This window comes from Gobio gobio (genome assembly GCF_949357685.1).
Source record: "Gobio gobio genome assembly, chromosome: 5".
In the NCBI taxonomy this organism is placed as follows: domain Eukaryota; kingdom Metazoa; phylum Chordata; class Actinopteri; order Cypriniformes; family Gobionidae; genus Gobio; species Gobio gobio.
The window spans coordinates 61,606,238-61,623,031 of NC_137101.1; the positions used below are offsets into that span (position 1 = coordinate 61,606,238).

The following is a 16,794-nucleotide window of genomic DNA, read 5'->3' on the forward strand; positions in this document are numbered from 1 at the left end:
AAGTTCCACATCTGGCGTACATAAGCGCTCTCTGACAGTCACAGAGGAACAGTATCGTTTGTTAACATATATACACACCCCGCCTCCTTGAGTTTTCCCAGTTACCTCTGGCTGTCGATCCAAACGAAAAGGAACTCCAAACCTATTGTTGTGGCAATTGTCTAATCAACTCTGAATAAGAGACAAATCTTAATAATTTAATAAAATGGTTTATTCTTTTGCAAAAGAAGAGTCAGCAGTCGTACAGCCATCTTAATTTTCTGCAGAGCATTGCCTGCAAGTCATAACAAAAGTGCAGCTCCTATAGTTGTTTTCAAACAAGGTCACACACAGCCCTCCTCCTGTAAATTTCCACATGCACTCAAATAACCCCATATGTCTTTCATCCCACATTTAGGTGGACAGTAACCTTTAAGGTCACTTTGCTGGTCCCAACGTCTTGCTGATTTTAACTCGCAGTCCCGCATAGCAAAACATTCTCTTATGTATATGATATTCAACTATGGCTATGGCTTTCCTTTAGCTCAAACAGTAGAGCATGGCGCTAGCAGCGCCAAGGTCATGGGTTTGATTCCCAGGGAAAGCAAGAACTGACAAAATGTAAAAAATGCCTACCTTGAATGCAATGCAAGTCGCTTTGGATAAAAGCGTCTGCCAAATGCGTAAATGTAAATATTCTTTGATATATGAATATAATTATTAATACCCTTTATTGATACAATTTTCCATAACAATTCCCCCTTTTTATCACTCATTGATAAATCATAATAAAGAAAAATTGTATAATGTGTAAATATGTATAATAGTACAATTTTAAAATGGTAATCATAATAATAATAAAAAGCAAATTCAAGCTATCATTGATCAATGCATAGGCTGAAAATATGCATAGGCTATTTTTGTGGGTTCCCTTTCTTAGACTTAGAAAGGGGACCCTTTAGTCCCCTAATTTGTCCCCTAACTTAGTCCCCTAATTTGTTTAATTTTTCTCCTCGCTGGTCACATCACTAAAATCACTCATCCATTCATCGTAATCATCATAAATGTCCAGTTTAACCATCTAGTGTGATACGCTGGATTCAAACACCTCAATGCTACGATTACTATACCAAATATTGTCAATACAATAAATCCTAGCCAGTATCCCCATCCTTTAAGGTCTGTTATCCAACCAAACCATGAGTCATCTGCCTTTTCAGGTTCATTTGCTCCAGGTGTTGTCCATGGATCTTCATCACCTGGTAATAATACACCGATTGTCAAATTCAAGTTCTCTGCTGTTTGGTTCTCGTCTTTTCACAGAGGCCGCTGCTTGTGATCTCACGATAGGTTCTAACTTAAAGATTGGTTACTTCAGCACCACTCTTGGCCGATGTTCCTGCTCCTGCGTTGATAATGGCAGTTGATGTTTATATTTGATCTCTGCCAGCACCAACATGTGCTTCCTGCTCCTCTGGTCTCAGCTCCTCCTCCTCGATCACTGATGGAACCTTTCTGCAGTGGCTTGCATCATTCCCCCTTTGGCTGCGTGATCGCCCATGCAGCCATTTATCATAATCATAGAAAATATTTTCGGGGTAAACAATGCTTGCCATCACTACTTGTCTAGATGCCATTTTGCACAGTGCAGTCGCGCTGTTCCCATCGCTGCTTTTCTCTGGCCCTGATGAAAACATTCGTGTTTATTTCAGATAATAAAAAACATTCTGGCTGCCTCATCTGTCGCGCTTCCACGGGCCTTCGCAGCTGCGTTTGCTCTCACGGTTTCCTGTTGAAATAAACTCTTTGTTGTTAGTTACGCTGCGCATTTACAGATAGCAACCTGGCCAGGCAAGAAAATTGTGTCTAGCAGATTAGACACAAAGCATTCATAATTGTGCGCCCATCAGACTTTAACATTTTCTTGTGTTTCCACTGCACCCCAAAATCGTGCTCAACTCCGAACTCATAACTCTAGTCTTGTACATCGTTACACTCTTACCCTCCATCAGCTTGCATTCATCCGTCAAGCTACGAACTCCAGGCTTAACCAGAAGGTTTCCCAAAACATACTAAAAATATCCTATAAAATTAAAGACAAATCATCTCTGGAAGCCGGGCTAAGTGAGTTATCACTGTTACTGCACTCCCGACTTGTTAGGGGTGTGTGATACCTCCAAAATCCAAACACACGACACCTTGTTGCTATCAAGCGTTTAGTGACACATCACACATCCCTAGGCCAGACCCACAGTCACTCCTCAGAGACCCAATACACACTTTAGAAAACACTTATGAAGAAACAAACAATCAGTGGTTCTCTTAATTAATCAAAATCATAACATACCTTTTTGGGGTTCAAAACACAATAGTGGTCCAAGTCAAACTAAACAATAAAAATAAGTAAGATAGATAATAATCCATCTTAGCACTTTAAGTCTCTAGATAAAACCATCCTTCAGTTTACGTTTGTGCTTTGCCCACAGTTCAGAGGACACCTCTGCCCATGCAGTGCATATGTTCAAAGCACAAATGTCCCTCATGCACTGATTCTCTTTTGTGTGTCTGCCAATGGGGTCACTTCGCTCTCTACCTCGATTTCATGCTTACATTCTTATCTTTATGCCCACAGTTTCTCACTGTGCATCACATTCCACAACATTAATCTTTGGGCTATTTCTCTTTTGTTTTAACTTGTCACATTATTCCTCTATCAAAGAGTTTGTCTGCAGATGCACCATGTGATAATTATTGTTTCAATACTTATCTCTACTGCTCTGCAGAAGCCAAAATATTATATTTCTCTTATCTCAATCCCAGTCACACAGAAAGCCTTCTCTGCCTGCTCCTTCAGCCCTTAACCCTTTAAGACCTAAGGGTATTTTTACAATTAATTTTCCGCCTGGTGTTATTTACTAAAAAAGCTTGTAAAACATCAACCCTGTTGAGCACAGACAATTGACACACCTCTTTTTTTTCAAGACAAGTAGCACTGTCAGTATTTTTGTGTTGCATTGATGTCACCTGAATGTAAAATAAGTTTAGGGGACCATAAAGACAAATGAAAACATAAAACGGAAATTGAATCACTCAAATATTTATTGAAAACACACACAAATAAATAAAAGCTAAGCATATTTCCTCTGGAAAACAGTTTGTTCAAGTCTTTGGAGTCCTGGAACTCAGGAATAAACATGATAACTTATACAGAACCAAAACTATTTACATTTTTCCAAAAAAAGTCCAGGCGCTTTTGGCCTCTTTGGATTTTGGATATTTACTGGTGCCAAGCCTCAAAACAGTTCCTATCAGGAACTTCTCCACAAACTTTCTTCTCAAACTTTTTCCTCAAACTTTCTCCACAAAACTGCAGCGCGTCTCTCTCTCTATCTCCTCAACACTAGCCGTGCGCCTCTCTCTCTCCACAATAACAGAGCTGTGGTAATGCGTAATGACGCACACCAACGTGGATGACGGATCAGCCTGTCATTGGTCAAACCCTCATCCAAAATGGCAGCTAGCATCGCGCTAGCGGCAAAAATGACGGAAAATTTATAAATTATGGACATCAAGTGGATATGGATGTAAGCGTTTTGATTTATTGCTGAACAACTCCAAAAAGATGCACATGTTCCAGGCTGGATAGAAAACCTTCTGTAAAGGCTACAAAGACACCAAAGACACCCCCGTGATGGCTAGCTCGTTAGCTTTCTGCTGGAAAAAACGGTAAGAAAATCGATAAAAGTTTCATGAAATAATATAGATATTTATCGGAGGTGCCGTGTGACGTCGTGGGCGATGCCGTCGGGCTCTGAGGGTTAATACATAAATAGTAGCTCTCTTAGACATCTAATGTCATGCCTCCATTCGGAGGAAACATAAAAATAAGACTCTTTCTTTTTTAGAAGTTCTCCCTTTGTTCGCCCTCTGGCCTTTCATAAATATTAGGGAGTCTCTGGATAATTTAGATAGTGACTTTAGTTAATTTGTCTCCTTGTCTCTGCCGTCCAGTCTATAAAATGTACATTTGCCATTCTTAATCAATTGACATTATTTAAACTCCGACCCTCTGTTGAATTTATACAAGGGTGTTAAACCCATGATGGACGGCAATCTTTAACTATTCCGCTGTAACATATGCACTAATCCATAGATTAATTCAAAACAACATCATAAATGACAAAGTAGTCATAACTACCATTAACAGACTGAGCTGGATACCAATCCATTTAAAGCTCGTCCATGTTCTGGATCATCTTTTCACCAGATTCGCTGAGAATAATCAGCTTCTTTAGCGTTTGTCGTTTCACTTAACTTAACCCATCTGTAATGATGAAAACACTCATTCCAGAGGTTAATGGCACACTACACTCAATCAGGAGGCATTAATATGAACTGCTCATTCTCAAAATGTGCTTTTACATGGTCTCTTACCCAGTTTCAAATCATGTCTGTTCATTACTAATTTATTTTCAGTCAACACGGTTGTTTTGTTCTGATGTCATTGTTTTTGTTTTGTCTCTGATCGCAGACAGAGTGCAATCCCTGGTTCCACTCAAGCAGCCTCTCTCTCTCTCTCTCTCTCACACCCAGATCGTCTTTTCAATAGTCTTCTGAGACTTTAACTGTAATGTTAAATTCACTAACCCCTAACTCATTAATCCTTCACAAAGTTTAGAAATTGAACTGTTTTAACTTTCAAATTAGAACATCTCCGATAAGTTATACTGTGAAACTGTTTCAAGTTATCTTTAGTTTAGATACCTTTGTTATCCAGTCCTTCTCTTTAAACTTCAAAAGCCGTCCTCTTAAAGCCATCACCATGTCTCTGAATTATCCTCTGCCATCCTAATGACCTGCAGGATTAAGACTAGAGACATATTAGTTCAGTATCATACAGTTTTACTAATACAAATAAATTTAGTTTTGTGCTTGACCTGTGCTGTCCCTATTTGGAAGGCAAAATGCAAAATTGTCTCGGTATGTATGTGTAAATTTGCCATTTAATGCTGTAATATGTAATTTTGAATGGTTATTTATGTCGATATATTTGTTAAATGTCTGTTTTATTACAATATAAGACAATTCAAAACATATTTGCAAAAATAGTACAGATAAACTAGCAGGTTACAGAAATCAGACTTTATGCAATCTGACTCCACTGTTGCATGACGTCCACATACGTGGACAGTTAGTTTTTGATGTATAAAAACTACATTTTACTCTAAATTTTAGTTTATAAAATACTAACCTATTCATCATACTTTACTGTACATACTAATATTTTTTTTGCTCAATTGACCTTCTAGTATAAAAGTTTTTCACCGATATGCCTGGGGCATTTGGCACACGGCTATCGCTGTCAGCCATCTTGGATTAATGTCATCAAGCAATGAATATTTGGAATACAAGACAGTAGCGACTGTTACAATATTCCCCAGGGCTCCCTTGTAAAAGAGATTTGAATATCTCAATGGGACTTCACTTGGTAAAATAAAGGGAATAATAAATTGCTGTCAATCTACTGACACTGACCTCAAGTGGTTTGGAGAAAATTACCATGATAAATGGACCCTAAATGGAGTTAAATTAACTGTCCCCAAATGTGGACACCATGCATGAAAGGGTTAAATGGAGAGTTTTTGTTGCATGGTGTACACACCATTCTTTGAATCCAGTTAACTGCCAAGTCAATTCAGTGCAAGATTTTCTTCAAGAAAACTTCTCTTCAGGGTTGTTCCCTTCCAACTTAAAAGTATAGGTGGCGGCAATATCTGCCTACCACGTTCATCTGGATGGTGCATCGGTGGGGAGACACCCTTGGGTAACTCGCTTCCTTCGTGATTCTCTGAGGTTAAGGCCTGCGGCACGCTCGAGGGTGCCGACCTGGGATCTGGCTGTGGTGCTAGAAGGCCTAGCTCTTCTCACATTAAAAACTTTGTTTCTCTTGGCTATTTCTTCTCTTAAAAAAGTAGGGGATTTACAAGCATTGTCTGTTGCTTCCTCTTGTCTTGAGTTTGCGCCGGGTATGGTGAAAGCATTTTTATTCCCGAAAGAAGGATATGTCCCTAAAGTTCCCACTAATGTGGCGGGTCCTATAATGCTGCAGGCCTTTTCTCCGCCTCCCTTTCAAAATTCAGACCAGGAGAAATTGAATCTGCTCTGCCCAGTGAGGGCACTTGATGCTTACGTCCACAGAGCTGCCCTGTGGTGCAAGTCTGATCAGCTGTTTGTCTGTTTCGGGTCCCCGAGTAAAGGGAAGCCCACGTCTAAGCAGACGCTAAGTAAGTGGATAGTCGAGGCTGTTTCACTCGCATATGAGTCGGCCGGTCTACCCTCACCACTAATGAGTCGAGCCCACTCGACTAGGAGTATGGCTGCTTCTATGGCTCTTTTGTTGGGAGTCTCTCTTCAGGAAGTGTGTGATGTGGCAGGATGGTCCTCTCCGCATACCTTTGTAAAGTTTTATAACCTGGACGTGGCCTCTACTCCAGGTTCTTGGGTGCTTGTAGTATAATGTGCGCTACGACTTCACATATATGGGATTTGAGAGTTATGGCGGCGTGGGCCGAGATGGCGCCGAGACAGGGCGCCGTAGCAAGAGCTCTCCAGTGCGCTGTCTGTTTTATGTTTGTTTTCGTCTTTGATGCACTTGCCACTTTAAGCTATGATCGCGAGACACTTCTGAGAATCCGTGAGAAGATTTGTGGACTGTCATCTGTCAATATTGGACTGAGGTGTGCTGATTTCGTTGCGTGCCCCACTCGAGGCGAGCGAGGTCGGGAGTCAGGCTACGGAGGTCGGGAGCAGAGTGAGGAGACGGGGCGGAGATATCGCCACACGTGCCGTACACCTGTGCCCCTGAGTGGGGACGTTACAGGCTATCAGCGGCGGAAGCGTAGACACCGAGGGAAACGAGGGGGGCTGCTTGTGAGGCTACGCAGCCGCCAGTCGAGGATCCCGCTGCCGTCCATCTACCTGGCGAATGTTCAGTCATTGCCGAACAAGACGGACGACCTGCTGAGCCGCATCAAGACCCAGCGTGAGGCCCGGGACTGCTCCGTGTTTTGCCTGACAGAGACGTGGCTACACAACGGCGTGCCGGAGTCTTTTCTCCAGCCACCAGGTTTCTCTGTCCACCGCTCGGATAGGGTGAAAGAGTGCACCGGGAAATCGAAGGGTGGAGGTGTGTGCTTTTTAATTAACGAACTCTGGTGCATGGATTGTGTTATTGTGAACAAAACTTGCAACACGAACTTGGAATGTCTTATTGTTAAATGCCGGCCCTTTTATCTCCCACGGGAGTTCTCTGTGATGTTCCTGTGTGGAGTTTACATACATCCGCGAGCGGACACTTCTGCTGCCTTGAGTGAATTAAGTGCCATTGTAAACAAACTTGAGAACTCCCATGTTAATGCTGTGGTCATAGCAGCTGGTGATTTTAATAAATGTAACTTTAAAACTGCCTCTCCCAACTACTATCAGCATGTTAAACATCCAACTAGAGGAGCACACATCCTGGATCACTGTTACAGCAACGTTAAATCTGCTTACCAATCCAGCCTCAGACCAGCTTTTGGAAAATCAGATCACTCCTCTGTGTTACTTCTTCCGACATATATACAGAGGAGTAAACAATCAAAACCTACATCACGCATCATTCAGTGCTGGACGAAGGAAAGTGAAATGAAACTACAAGGATGTTTTGATGCTACTGATTGGTCTGTGTTCCATTCAGAAAACTTGGATGAGTATTGTGATGCAGTGTCTGGGTATATTGACTATTGTATCGACTGCTGTGTTCCAAAAAAGGAAATAAAACGGCACGGTAGTCAGAACCCGTGGTATAATGCGGAAGTAAATAGGAAAATACAACAACGGGCCGTGGCTTTTAAATCTGGTAACGTTGCTGCATATAAGCTGTCCAGATATTCTCTGGAGCGGTCTATTAAAGCCGCTAAACGAGCCTATGGAGCTAAGTTAGAGGGACATTTCACGGAGGGAGATCCACGACGTATGTGGCAAGGTTTAAATACTATCACCGCTTGGAGACCTAAAGGAAGATCCACCATCACTAATGTTGATCCATTTTTGCCAAATGAACTAAATCAGTTTTATTGTCGTTTTGAAATTGAAAATGTTGAACCTGTTGTTTTTACAGCTTGTAATGAGCAGAGCTTTATCATCACTCAGGAGGATGTCCAGAGGGTCTTGTCCAGGACGAATGTTAGGAAGGCCCCTGGACCGGACTGTATTCCTCCTCCCGTTCTTAAACTGTGCTCCGAACAACTTGCTCCTGTTCTGACAGATATTTTCAACATGTCACTTGGGAAGTGCACTGTACCAATTAGCTTTAAAAGATCAATTATAATCCCAGTGCCAAAGAAGACACCTGTGACGTGTTTGAATGATTATCGGCCAGTGGCCCTGACATCTGTTTTGATGAAAACTTTTGAGCGGTTGGTGTTGGACTATATTAGAGAACAAATCCCTGTGTCTGTAGATCCACTACAATTTGCATACAGGAAAAACAGAAGTGTTGAGGACGCCATTTCCCTTGCTTTGAACCCTGTCTACAAGCATCTTGATGGACATAAATCGTATGCTAGAATGCTATTTTTAGACTACAGTTCAGCTTTTAATTCAATGGTTTCCGACAAAGCTCAACCACAAACTGAAATGTCTTGGACTTGATGATGCCATTTGTAAATGGATTTTTAACTTTTTGACTTGTCGACCACAAAGTGTCAAAATGAATGGTTGCATGTCTGATGAGCTGTATATTAGCACTGGTTCACCACAGGGGTGTATTTTGAGTCCCCTCTTGTTCACATTGTACACTCATGACCTTGTAGCATCTCATGATAATAATGTGATAATCAAATATGCCGATGATACAACTATCATTGGGTTGATTAGTTCAAAGGATGAATATCATTATCGAGAGGAGGTGGTGAATGTTGTTAAATGGAGTAGAGACAATAACTTGCTTTTGAACACTTCAAAAACGTGTGAACTTGTTATTGATTTTAGTCACAACAGGAATCAGTTGCCTATAACTATTCATGATTCTGATGTGCAGATTGTTGAGAAATGTAAATTCTTGGGTGTGACTCTTTCTCACGACTTGAATTGGAGCTCAAATACGACTAACATTGCTAAGAAGGCGAGACAGCGCCTCTTCTTTTTACGTAGGCTTCGAGAGTTTACTAAAAATACTACGATTCTCTTGAATTTTTACTATTGTGTAATCGAGAGTGTCCTAACAAGTTGTATAAATGTGTGGTTTGGTAATCTCACTGTGAAAGAGAAGAAGGCTTTGAACAAAGTGGTTTACTCAGCCAGCAGGACCATTGGCTGCACTTTGCCATTCCTGGAGGCCACATATAGGGCTAGACTCTTGAAGAGAGCTCTACAACTTGCTACTGATGCCTCAGGCCATCCTGCAAGGGCCTTATTTGAATTGCTTCCCTCAGGGAGAAGGTATCGCTCTGTCAAATGTTCCACTGATCGTCATTTAAATAGTTTCTATCCCCAAGCGGTGATTACTTTAAACAAAGCACTTTAAATTAGGCTTTTTTTAAATTTCTGTATAAACTTTTAATGTATAGCATTGGATTTTTAAGACTTTGTGACATTTGCTCGTCTGTTTTTTTATGTTGAGTCATTTTATGTGTCGACTTTGCACTTTGAGCTTCTTGTACATTTTTTTTTCCAATGTGGTTTCATACTGCAAATGGCTAATAAAGTGAATCTGAATCTGAATCTGGGTAGTTCCCACAGCGCTTGATGCAGCGCGAGTTCCCTTGAAAGGGAACGTCTCAGGAACGCTTTGCCATACTCCTGGCACGCCTGTGACCGACTTGTTCGAATTTTTCAGAAGCTGACACTGTTTGGTTCAGGGGTGCTTTATAGTTTCCTGGTCAATGACGTCACCCGCCTATGACGTCTCGTCACGCCATTGGACTGATTTTACGAGTGCTTCATGACGCAATCACGCAGAGGCGTTCCCACAGCGCTTAATGCAGCGTCTTGTTCCCTCTCAGGGAACCATGGTTACATATGTAACCTGAGATGGTTGTCTCATGTTTGTGTGACAAGTATTCACTAAGTTACAGTTCATTTTCTGAAGACTATCTGAATGAACGTCATTGAGAGAGAGGCTGCAGATCGCGCATCATGTTTGTTTTCTTTAGTTTGCAAAAAGTTTAGTTTTTTTATTGTGAGTGTACACAAATACAAGTAGAAACTTAACAGATTATAATGATGTATAACACTTGCCTGAATATAAAAATCTCTTTGGCACTGATAAGAAAAAAATTGCGGCCGTCGCGCCGTGATCATTGACCTCTATGGGTTAAATTGACCCCCGCATGATGTTCGTTCCTGTTGTTGAGTGTAACATCTGAACTTGCATGCAATTTTCTTTTTTAATTTGGCTATTTGATATTCCCACATATGAAATTTGTGGGAGAGAAAAAAAAAATTACCAGTGTCATCCTTAATATTCACGGTATTTAATGTTAATGTGACATTCATGTGTGTGTTTGGAGGATTATGCACAAACTGATGACAAACTCCTTGGTGAAGAATATAAACATGAGACGAGTGAATGAAATATTGGCTTCCAACGCCTACAGATACAAGGTGTTGTGATTGGTAAGTTGGCCTTTTTCCCAATACTGTTATTCATACTTTTAATAACCATCAAAAGTTATGTAAATTGATAGTTCAGGTTCTTTGAGGGGAGCACAAGAAGAAAGCAGGAGAGGACAAAGAGAAGAAAGGGAAAGGGCAGAGGAAAAGGAGAGTGGAGAATATGGGGGATGAAGAAAGGCAAGGCACCTTTATTTCTAAAGCTCGTTTAAAACAGCCACTGTTGACCAAAGTGTACAATGTACAATAAGAAAACACCAATTAATAAGACTACAATAATCCAAATGCCAGAGAAAAAAAGAAATGTCTTCAGTGAGTTTTTAAAACTATCATGTGTGACAGCCACATCATTCCACAGACCTGGAGCAGCAACAGAAAAAGCGTCAACACCTTTTATGTATGATATGAATTTGGAGTGAAATGGACAGTCAGATGAAAATCATGTATAATCATTAACATATAAACCTGTATTAATGAACTGTATAATAGTATAATAATAATGAATATAGCTGCAAGCAGCAATTATCAGGACCAAGCACAAAAAGGGTGTAAGATTGGCTGGGAGCTTCAGAAAAACGGCAACAATAAGCATTAATTAGCATTTTTTAAATACTCCTTATATCTTTTGACCACAAGGTGGCGCTGACTCGAAACTTTTTGAATACATTCAGTGCTTGACCCCGATGACACATACGAGTTGTGTAACAATATGCTAATTCATTCTTAAAATAAAGCATTTTAGGACAAAATTCAAAATGGCTGACGCCCACAAAAATGTTATAATTTTTGGGCAAACCATTCAAAAATAGCCATTTTTCATATCTTCTGACCAGTAGATGGTGCTGTGACTAAACACTGCACGTAGCCTCAGCTCATGCTTGGGGTGACATCTACCAAGTTTGGTCTAACTATGCTAAAGCTTTGCAGAGATATTGCCTCGCGTCCAATTTGGTGTATTCTTCGTCAAATTGGTTCATGCGTTATTCGAGAGTGGTTAGGTTTATCAAAAAGCTTTTGATCATTTTTGCCAGCATGGTCGGAACATGATCTGTTTTTTTATTTTCATGAAATTCAGACAAACAGTCTAGAAGGAGTTTGAAAAATTATAATCCAATAAGGACAGTTGTGGGTTGAGGAAGCTGTTAACGTTATTCATCTGAAATCCATTATAAATGTTAATTATGTTCAAATGGTGTTATTGTCCCTGTCTAACAGTAATGTATTGTTTGAAAACATGTAGCTTGTTGCTTGTTTTAATCCTTCTTAAGTAAATGAACAAAAATGCATTATTGTGGCATTTCCCCTTATATTTTCCTGCTTCTTTGTTTTCTATAAAAACCTATTTTGGAGCTTATAATTTTCACTGCTTTGGTGTATACTTGAATACTTTAATAATAAATCCAATCACCCAAAAATGAAAATGATGTTGTTTATTCCTCCCCCTCATGCCGTTCCACACCCGTCAGACCTCCGTTCATCTTCAGAACACAAAAGATATTTGTGTTGAAATCTGAAGGCTCAGTGAGGCCTGCATAGGGGGCAAAGCAATTTACACTCTCAAGAAAAAGAAGTGTATATTTTAAGACTTATATAGTGATAACCGATTTCAAAACACTGCTTCATGAAGCTTTGGAGTGTATCGAATCAGTGAGTCGATTCAGTGGTTCTGAAAGTCACATGATTTCAGCAGTTTGGCGGATTGACACACGATCCAAATCATGATTCGACTCGCTGATTCGATACACTCCGAAGCTTCATGAAGCAGTGTTTTGAAATCGGTTATCCCTATATAAGCAGTTATTTAGTTTTTTAGCCGCATGAAAATATTCTTGTGGCTTTTTAATATTAATATTTATACCACTGTATTCACATGGACTGATTTAAATATGTGTTTAGTACATTAACGGATCTTGAGAGTGTAAATTACTTTGATGCCTATGCAGGCCTCACTGAGCCTTCAGATTTCAACACAAATATCTTCATTCTTACGGCATGAGGGTGAGGAATAAATTACATTATTTTCATTTTTGGGTGAACTAACCCTTTAAATAAACTGAAAATAAATGTACAAACAGGCGTGTAAGTCTCTTTATTTCTTCAGCACTCCAATTTAACGTGCTTGGCTTCTCTAATACTCTTTTATTCTACCCATATACCCTTAGGTATTAGCTTCTTGTATATTTGGTGCTACTGCCATCTACAGGACAACATTAGGAATAACAACTGATCAATAAACACAAGGGTTTTTTCTGTCATAATCCCCTCTTTTATTTTTTACCAAAAGCTTATGACCTTGCCAGAGATGTGCAGCAATACCAAAGACCACAGAAGTACAATGCAATTTGTAAAATTTTTTAACAGATTTCCACTTAGTTATTGACTACATTTAACTATATACACTAGGGATAAAGTATTGGGACGCTTCTCTGTCTGGCAATCCCATGGACGAGTCTGGGTTTGGCGGTTGCCAGGAGAACGGGACTTGCCTGACTGCATTGTGCCAAGTGTAAAGTTTGGTGGAGGGGGGATAATGGGGTGGGGCTGGGTGGGCCAAATCTTAAACATCTGGAGAGTAAATTGAACTTAGACTGCTTAAGCAGAGAAAACAATTTTTCTTATGATTTCCTTATTTCTCATTTCTTATCTGTCTAACAAAAAAGTAGCCTGGCTCCGCCCTCCTACGTACTTCCGCTCAATTTTCCTTCAGTACTCCGTCTGGGATTGTGGTATATTCTCTGGTTTTCTCTGGTTAAATTTTAACTGGTCCAATCAGCGAACAGAGGGAGTGGCTGATCAATGACGTTGATGTCGTGCGCTAGTTTGAGATGACATACGTCACGACCAAACGTTAGCGATTGGTTATGGCAGATCCAGAGTGGCTCTGGGCAGATCCAATAGTTTTAAACTTCAACAGAGTTCCCACCTTCAAGGAAGTTAACGCTTGTCAATGGAGAGTGGCCAGACTCTCTGAACAAATGAAATGTACGAGAGTCTGGTAGGACCAAGCTTACAAAAAAGGACACCAAAAGTAAAATATATGCATTTTAAATGTATTTATTGGCAATGCTTAGATTATCTTTACTTGCTTGTTTTTTTTTTACAATCTGCTAATTTGTGATACATAACATATTCAGTTCATTCAATATACCATAAATCAGTTTTAGATCATTTTCACTTTTTTTCATGTTACAAGGCAAAATCACACAGGTATGTATTATACATCATACGAAGAATGAAGATGAAGAGCATTTTTAAGCTAAAGTACTTTAAGTATAATAAAAATGCATGCAGAGCTGTAGTTATTGTAGGTAAAAGGTTAACGTTTTAATTAAATGCAGTGCTTACTTTTTCTTGAAAAAATTTGTTACCCTACCCTACAGGACTCTTGGTTCATAGAACGCATTTTGTTTTGTTTTTGTTTTTGTTCACTTTTGTATCGTTTCAAATCCTCTGGAAGCACTTCTCCAGTGTGAACCTTACTGATGATCTCTGCTTTCTGTCTGACACCCATTAGAGACTGAATGCGAGCTTGAAATCCAGGCTTGGCTTCTTGTTTCTCAGACTCAATCATCAGATCAATGTAGTCGGGCGTGGACAGAGGATTGGGCTTGAGGGCGATTTCCTGCAGACGCTCCAAGGACTTTTGAGAGCTTTCAATTAGTCCGGTCACAATATCCTGGACAATCTCAAGCTCATTTTCAAGCTTTTCAAAGATCTTTTCTTTTGACATGGCCTGTCCATGTGCATCCTCAAATCGCTTTTTTAAATCCTGATAGGTTTCCTTTCTCTTTTCTTTGACATAATCCCATTTGTATTTCTGATTGAAGTGCACGTTCCAAGCACACTTTCCTGGACAGACCCGACACTTTCCATCTGTCATGGCCCAGCACCCATGTCTTTCACTGTCATTTGCAATACAACATGTATCATGACATGTGAAGTGACAAATTTGGCAGTTGGATAAGAAGTAGCCAGTTTTGTTTTCGATCTGTTTTGGGACAGTAACTTCTAATTCATATTCAAAATCCTTGTTTGCATCCATTTCGGCCTTGTGCTGCTCCAGAGCTGCTCTTGTCTTCTTGATTTCATCCAGTTTTGTCAGACCAGCATTGATTTGGGGCTGGAGACCTTCCACAAGCACTTCTAGCTGCTGTCGCTCTTTCAGGACCTGCTGTGTCAGAGACAAGCTCTTGGTTTCCATCTTGTTAAGGGATGTGAAGAATTTCCTCATGCTGGAAAATCCCAACTTCCAGAACATTTGGTCAAAGTTCTCACAGTCTGAATCCTCATCCTCTGCTGATGTATCATTGGTAGCAAACACAGCAGAGTTGTTGAACTTGAAGTGAAGCGGCTGTCCAGACTCATTGGTAGCACAGGGCACCTCAGAGACTCTGATGGCCTCGAGAACAGGAGGGGTTTTCCCATCTGCAAAGGTGACCATCATAAGGATGTTTTCAGCAATATCCTTCCCAAATATGGAAAGAATGGAGTCAAAGACGTATTTCTGTGTGTGGGTCAGACGGGGCAGTGAAGCCTGTACTACAAAACACACGGCATCAATGCGGTCGATCCCTCCACGGGCAGAGAAGAACTCCTGAATCTGCTTTGTGATCTTCTGGTCATGTGAAATTCCTCTGGTATCGCCGAAGCCTGGTGTGTCCACAATGGTCAGAGAATGTGGGACCTGGAAACCATCCATGTGATTGATCTGATATGCTGTGATCTCTGAAGTTTGACTTTCTGCCTGGGATTTCTGCTTCCCTTCATCTATCAGCACAAACCGGAATTCGTATTCCCATTTCACTCCCAGAATGTAGTTGATCATGCTGTTGATCAGAGTGGTTTTTCCTGCACCTGTGGCTCCGATCATCATAATGGTCTTATTCTCTTTTGGGATGTTTTTCCCAAACGTGCTCCTTCTGCAGAATCCGTCACTGTTTTGCCATGTTTCATCCAGGTTGAGTTTAAATATGGGGAGGGTTTCATTGCCATCTTCTATTTCTGTGCTCCAGCTCTTCTTTATAATATGTGCAACGCTTGAGCCTTCTATCGTGTTTTTGCTGCTTGTGCTTTCACTTGCCATTTTTTGATTGTTGTTAACAGTAGACTGGTAAGTGTATTTGTCTTTTTCTGGCTTTTTTCCACCTCTGTTGGTTAAAGGAAAAAGATAAATAATTGATTGTAGATCAATTGATTAAAACTGTATACAAAAAAAGCGAGTATAACACTAAACTGTCAAATGATTGTCAAAATTATATCACCTATCAATAATTAAATCCTTTCTAAGTTGACAGGTAGAGTCTTTCCTATTATAAACAATCAAAAACAAATATATATATTTGAGACTATATTGAAAATACAAGCCCGAAAGTAGTGCAAATACTTTTTTGATTCTCACAGCCTTAAAGGGATAGTTCACCCAAAAATGAAAATTCTGTCATAATTTACTCACCCTCAAGTTGTTGCAAACCTGCATGAGTTTCTTTGTTCTGCTGAACACAAAGGAAGATATTTTGAAGAATGTTTGTAACAGAGCAGAGAGAGCAACCATTGACTACCATAGTATCCCCCCCCCACACTATGGTAGTCAATGGTTGCTCTCTCTGCTCTGTTACAAACATTCTTCAAAATATCTTCCTTTGTGTTCAGCAGAACAAAGAAACTCATGCAGGTTTGCAACAACTTGAGGGTGAGTAAATTATGACAGAATTTTCATTTTTGGGTGAACTATCCCTTTAAAAATGTCTTAAATTAGAGCAGAAAGTCTTAAATTCAGTATCATGGCATTAAATTAGGGCCGTTATGATTTATGTGATACGGAAAACGTCAACGTAATTGCAGAATTCATTCATAAAAATGGAATTTACTGTATAATACAGAATTTGTCAAATTTTGGATGAAAGGGACATAAAGGAATCGTTCACCCAAAAATTAAAAACATGTCAGAACATCTGAAATAATCCGCTCGATCCGTATGGATCAGTTTGACCATCTCTTTATGAACTTTCGTCAAAGTTGCTTAGACTGTCAATGGAGGACATAAATCTTTCTGATTTCATTACAAATATCTTAATTTGTGTTATGAATCAAATTTAATTTAACCATGTAGTGACTGAGGCTTATCAGACACATAGTTGCCTGTTACATTTAACAAATATG

At 40.0% G+C, this 16,794-nt stretch overlaps 1 protein-coding gene across 5 annotated transcripts in view; it reads right to left on the bottom strand.

Moving 5' to 3' along the window:
• Nucleotides 1-13,679: 13,679 nt before the first annotated feature.
• Nucleotides 13,680-16,794, bottom strand: part of LOC307126082 (uncharacterized protein) — a 148,402-nt gene continuing 145,287 nt past the window's right edge. For all 5 annotated transcript variants that reach the window (XM_079816455.1, XM_079816454.1, XM_079816458.1 and 2 more), the window contains one exon: nt 13,680-15,782. In XM_079816455.1, coding sequence (XP_079672581.1) covers nt 14,000-15,718 — 1,719 coding nt within the window. In that variant the 5' untranslated portion in view covers nt 15,719-15,782 and the 3' untranslated portion in view covers nt 13,680-13,999. The remainder of the gene's footprint in view (nt 15,783-16,794) is intronic.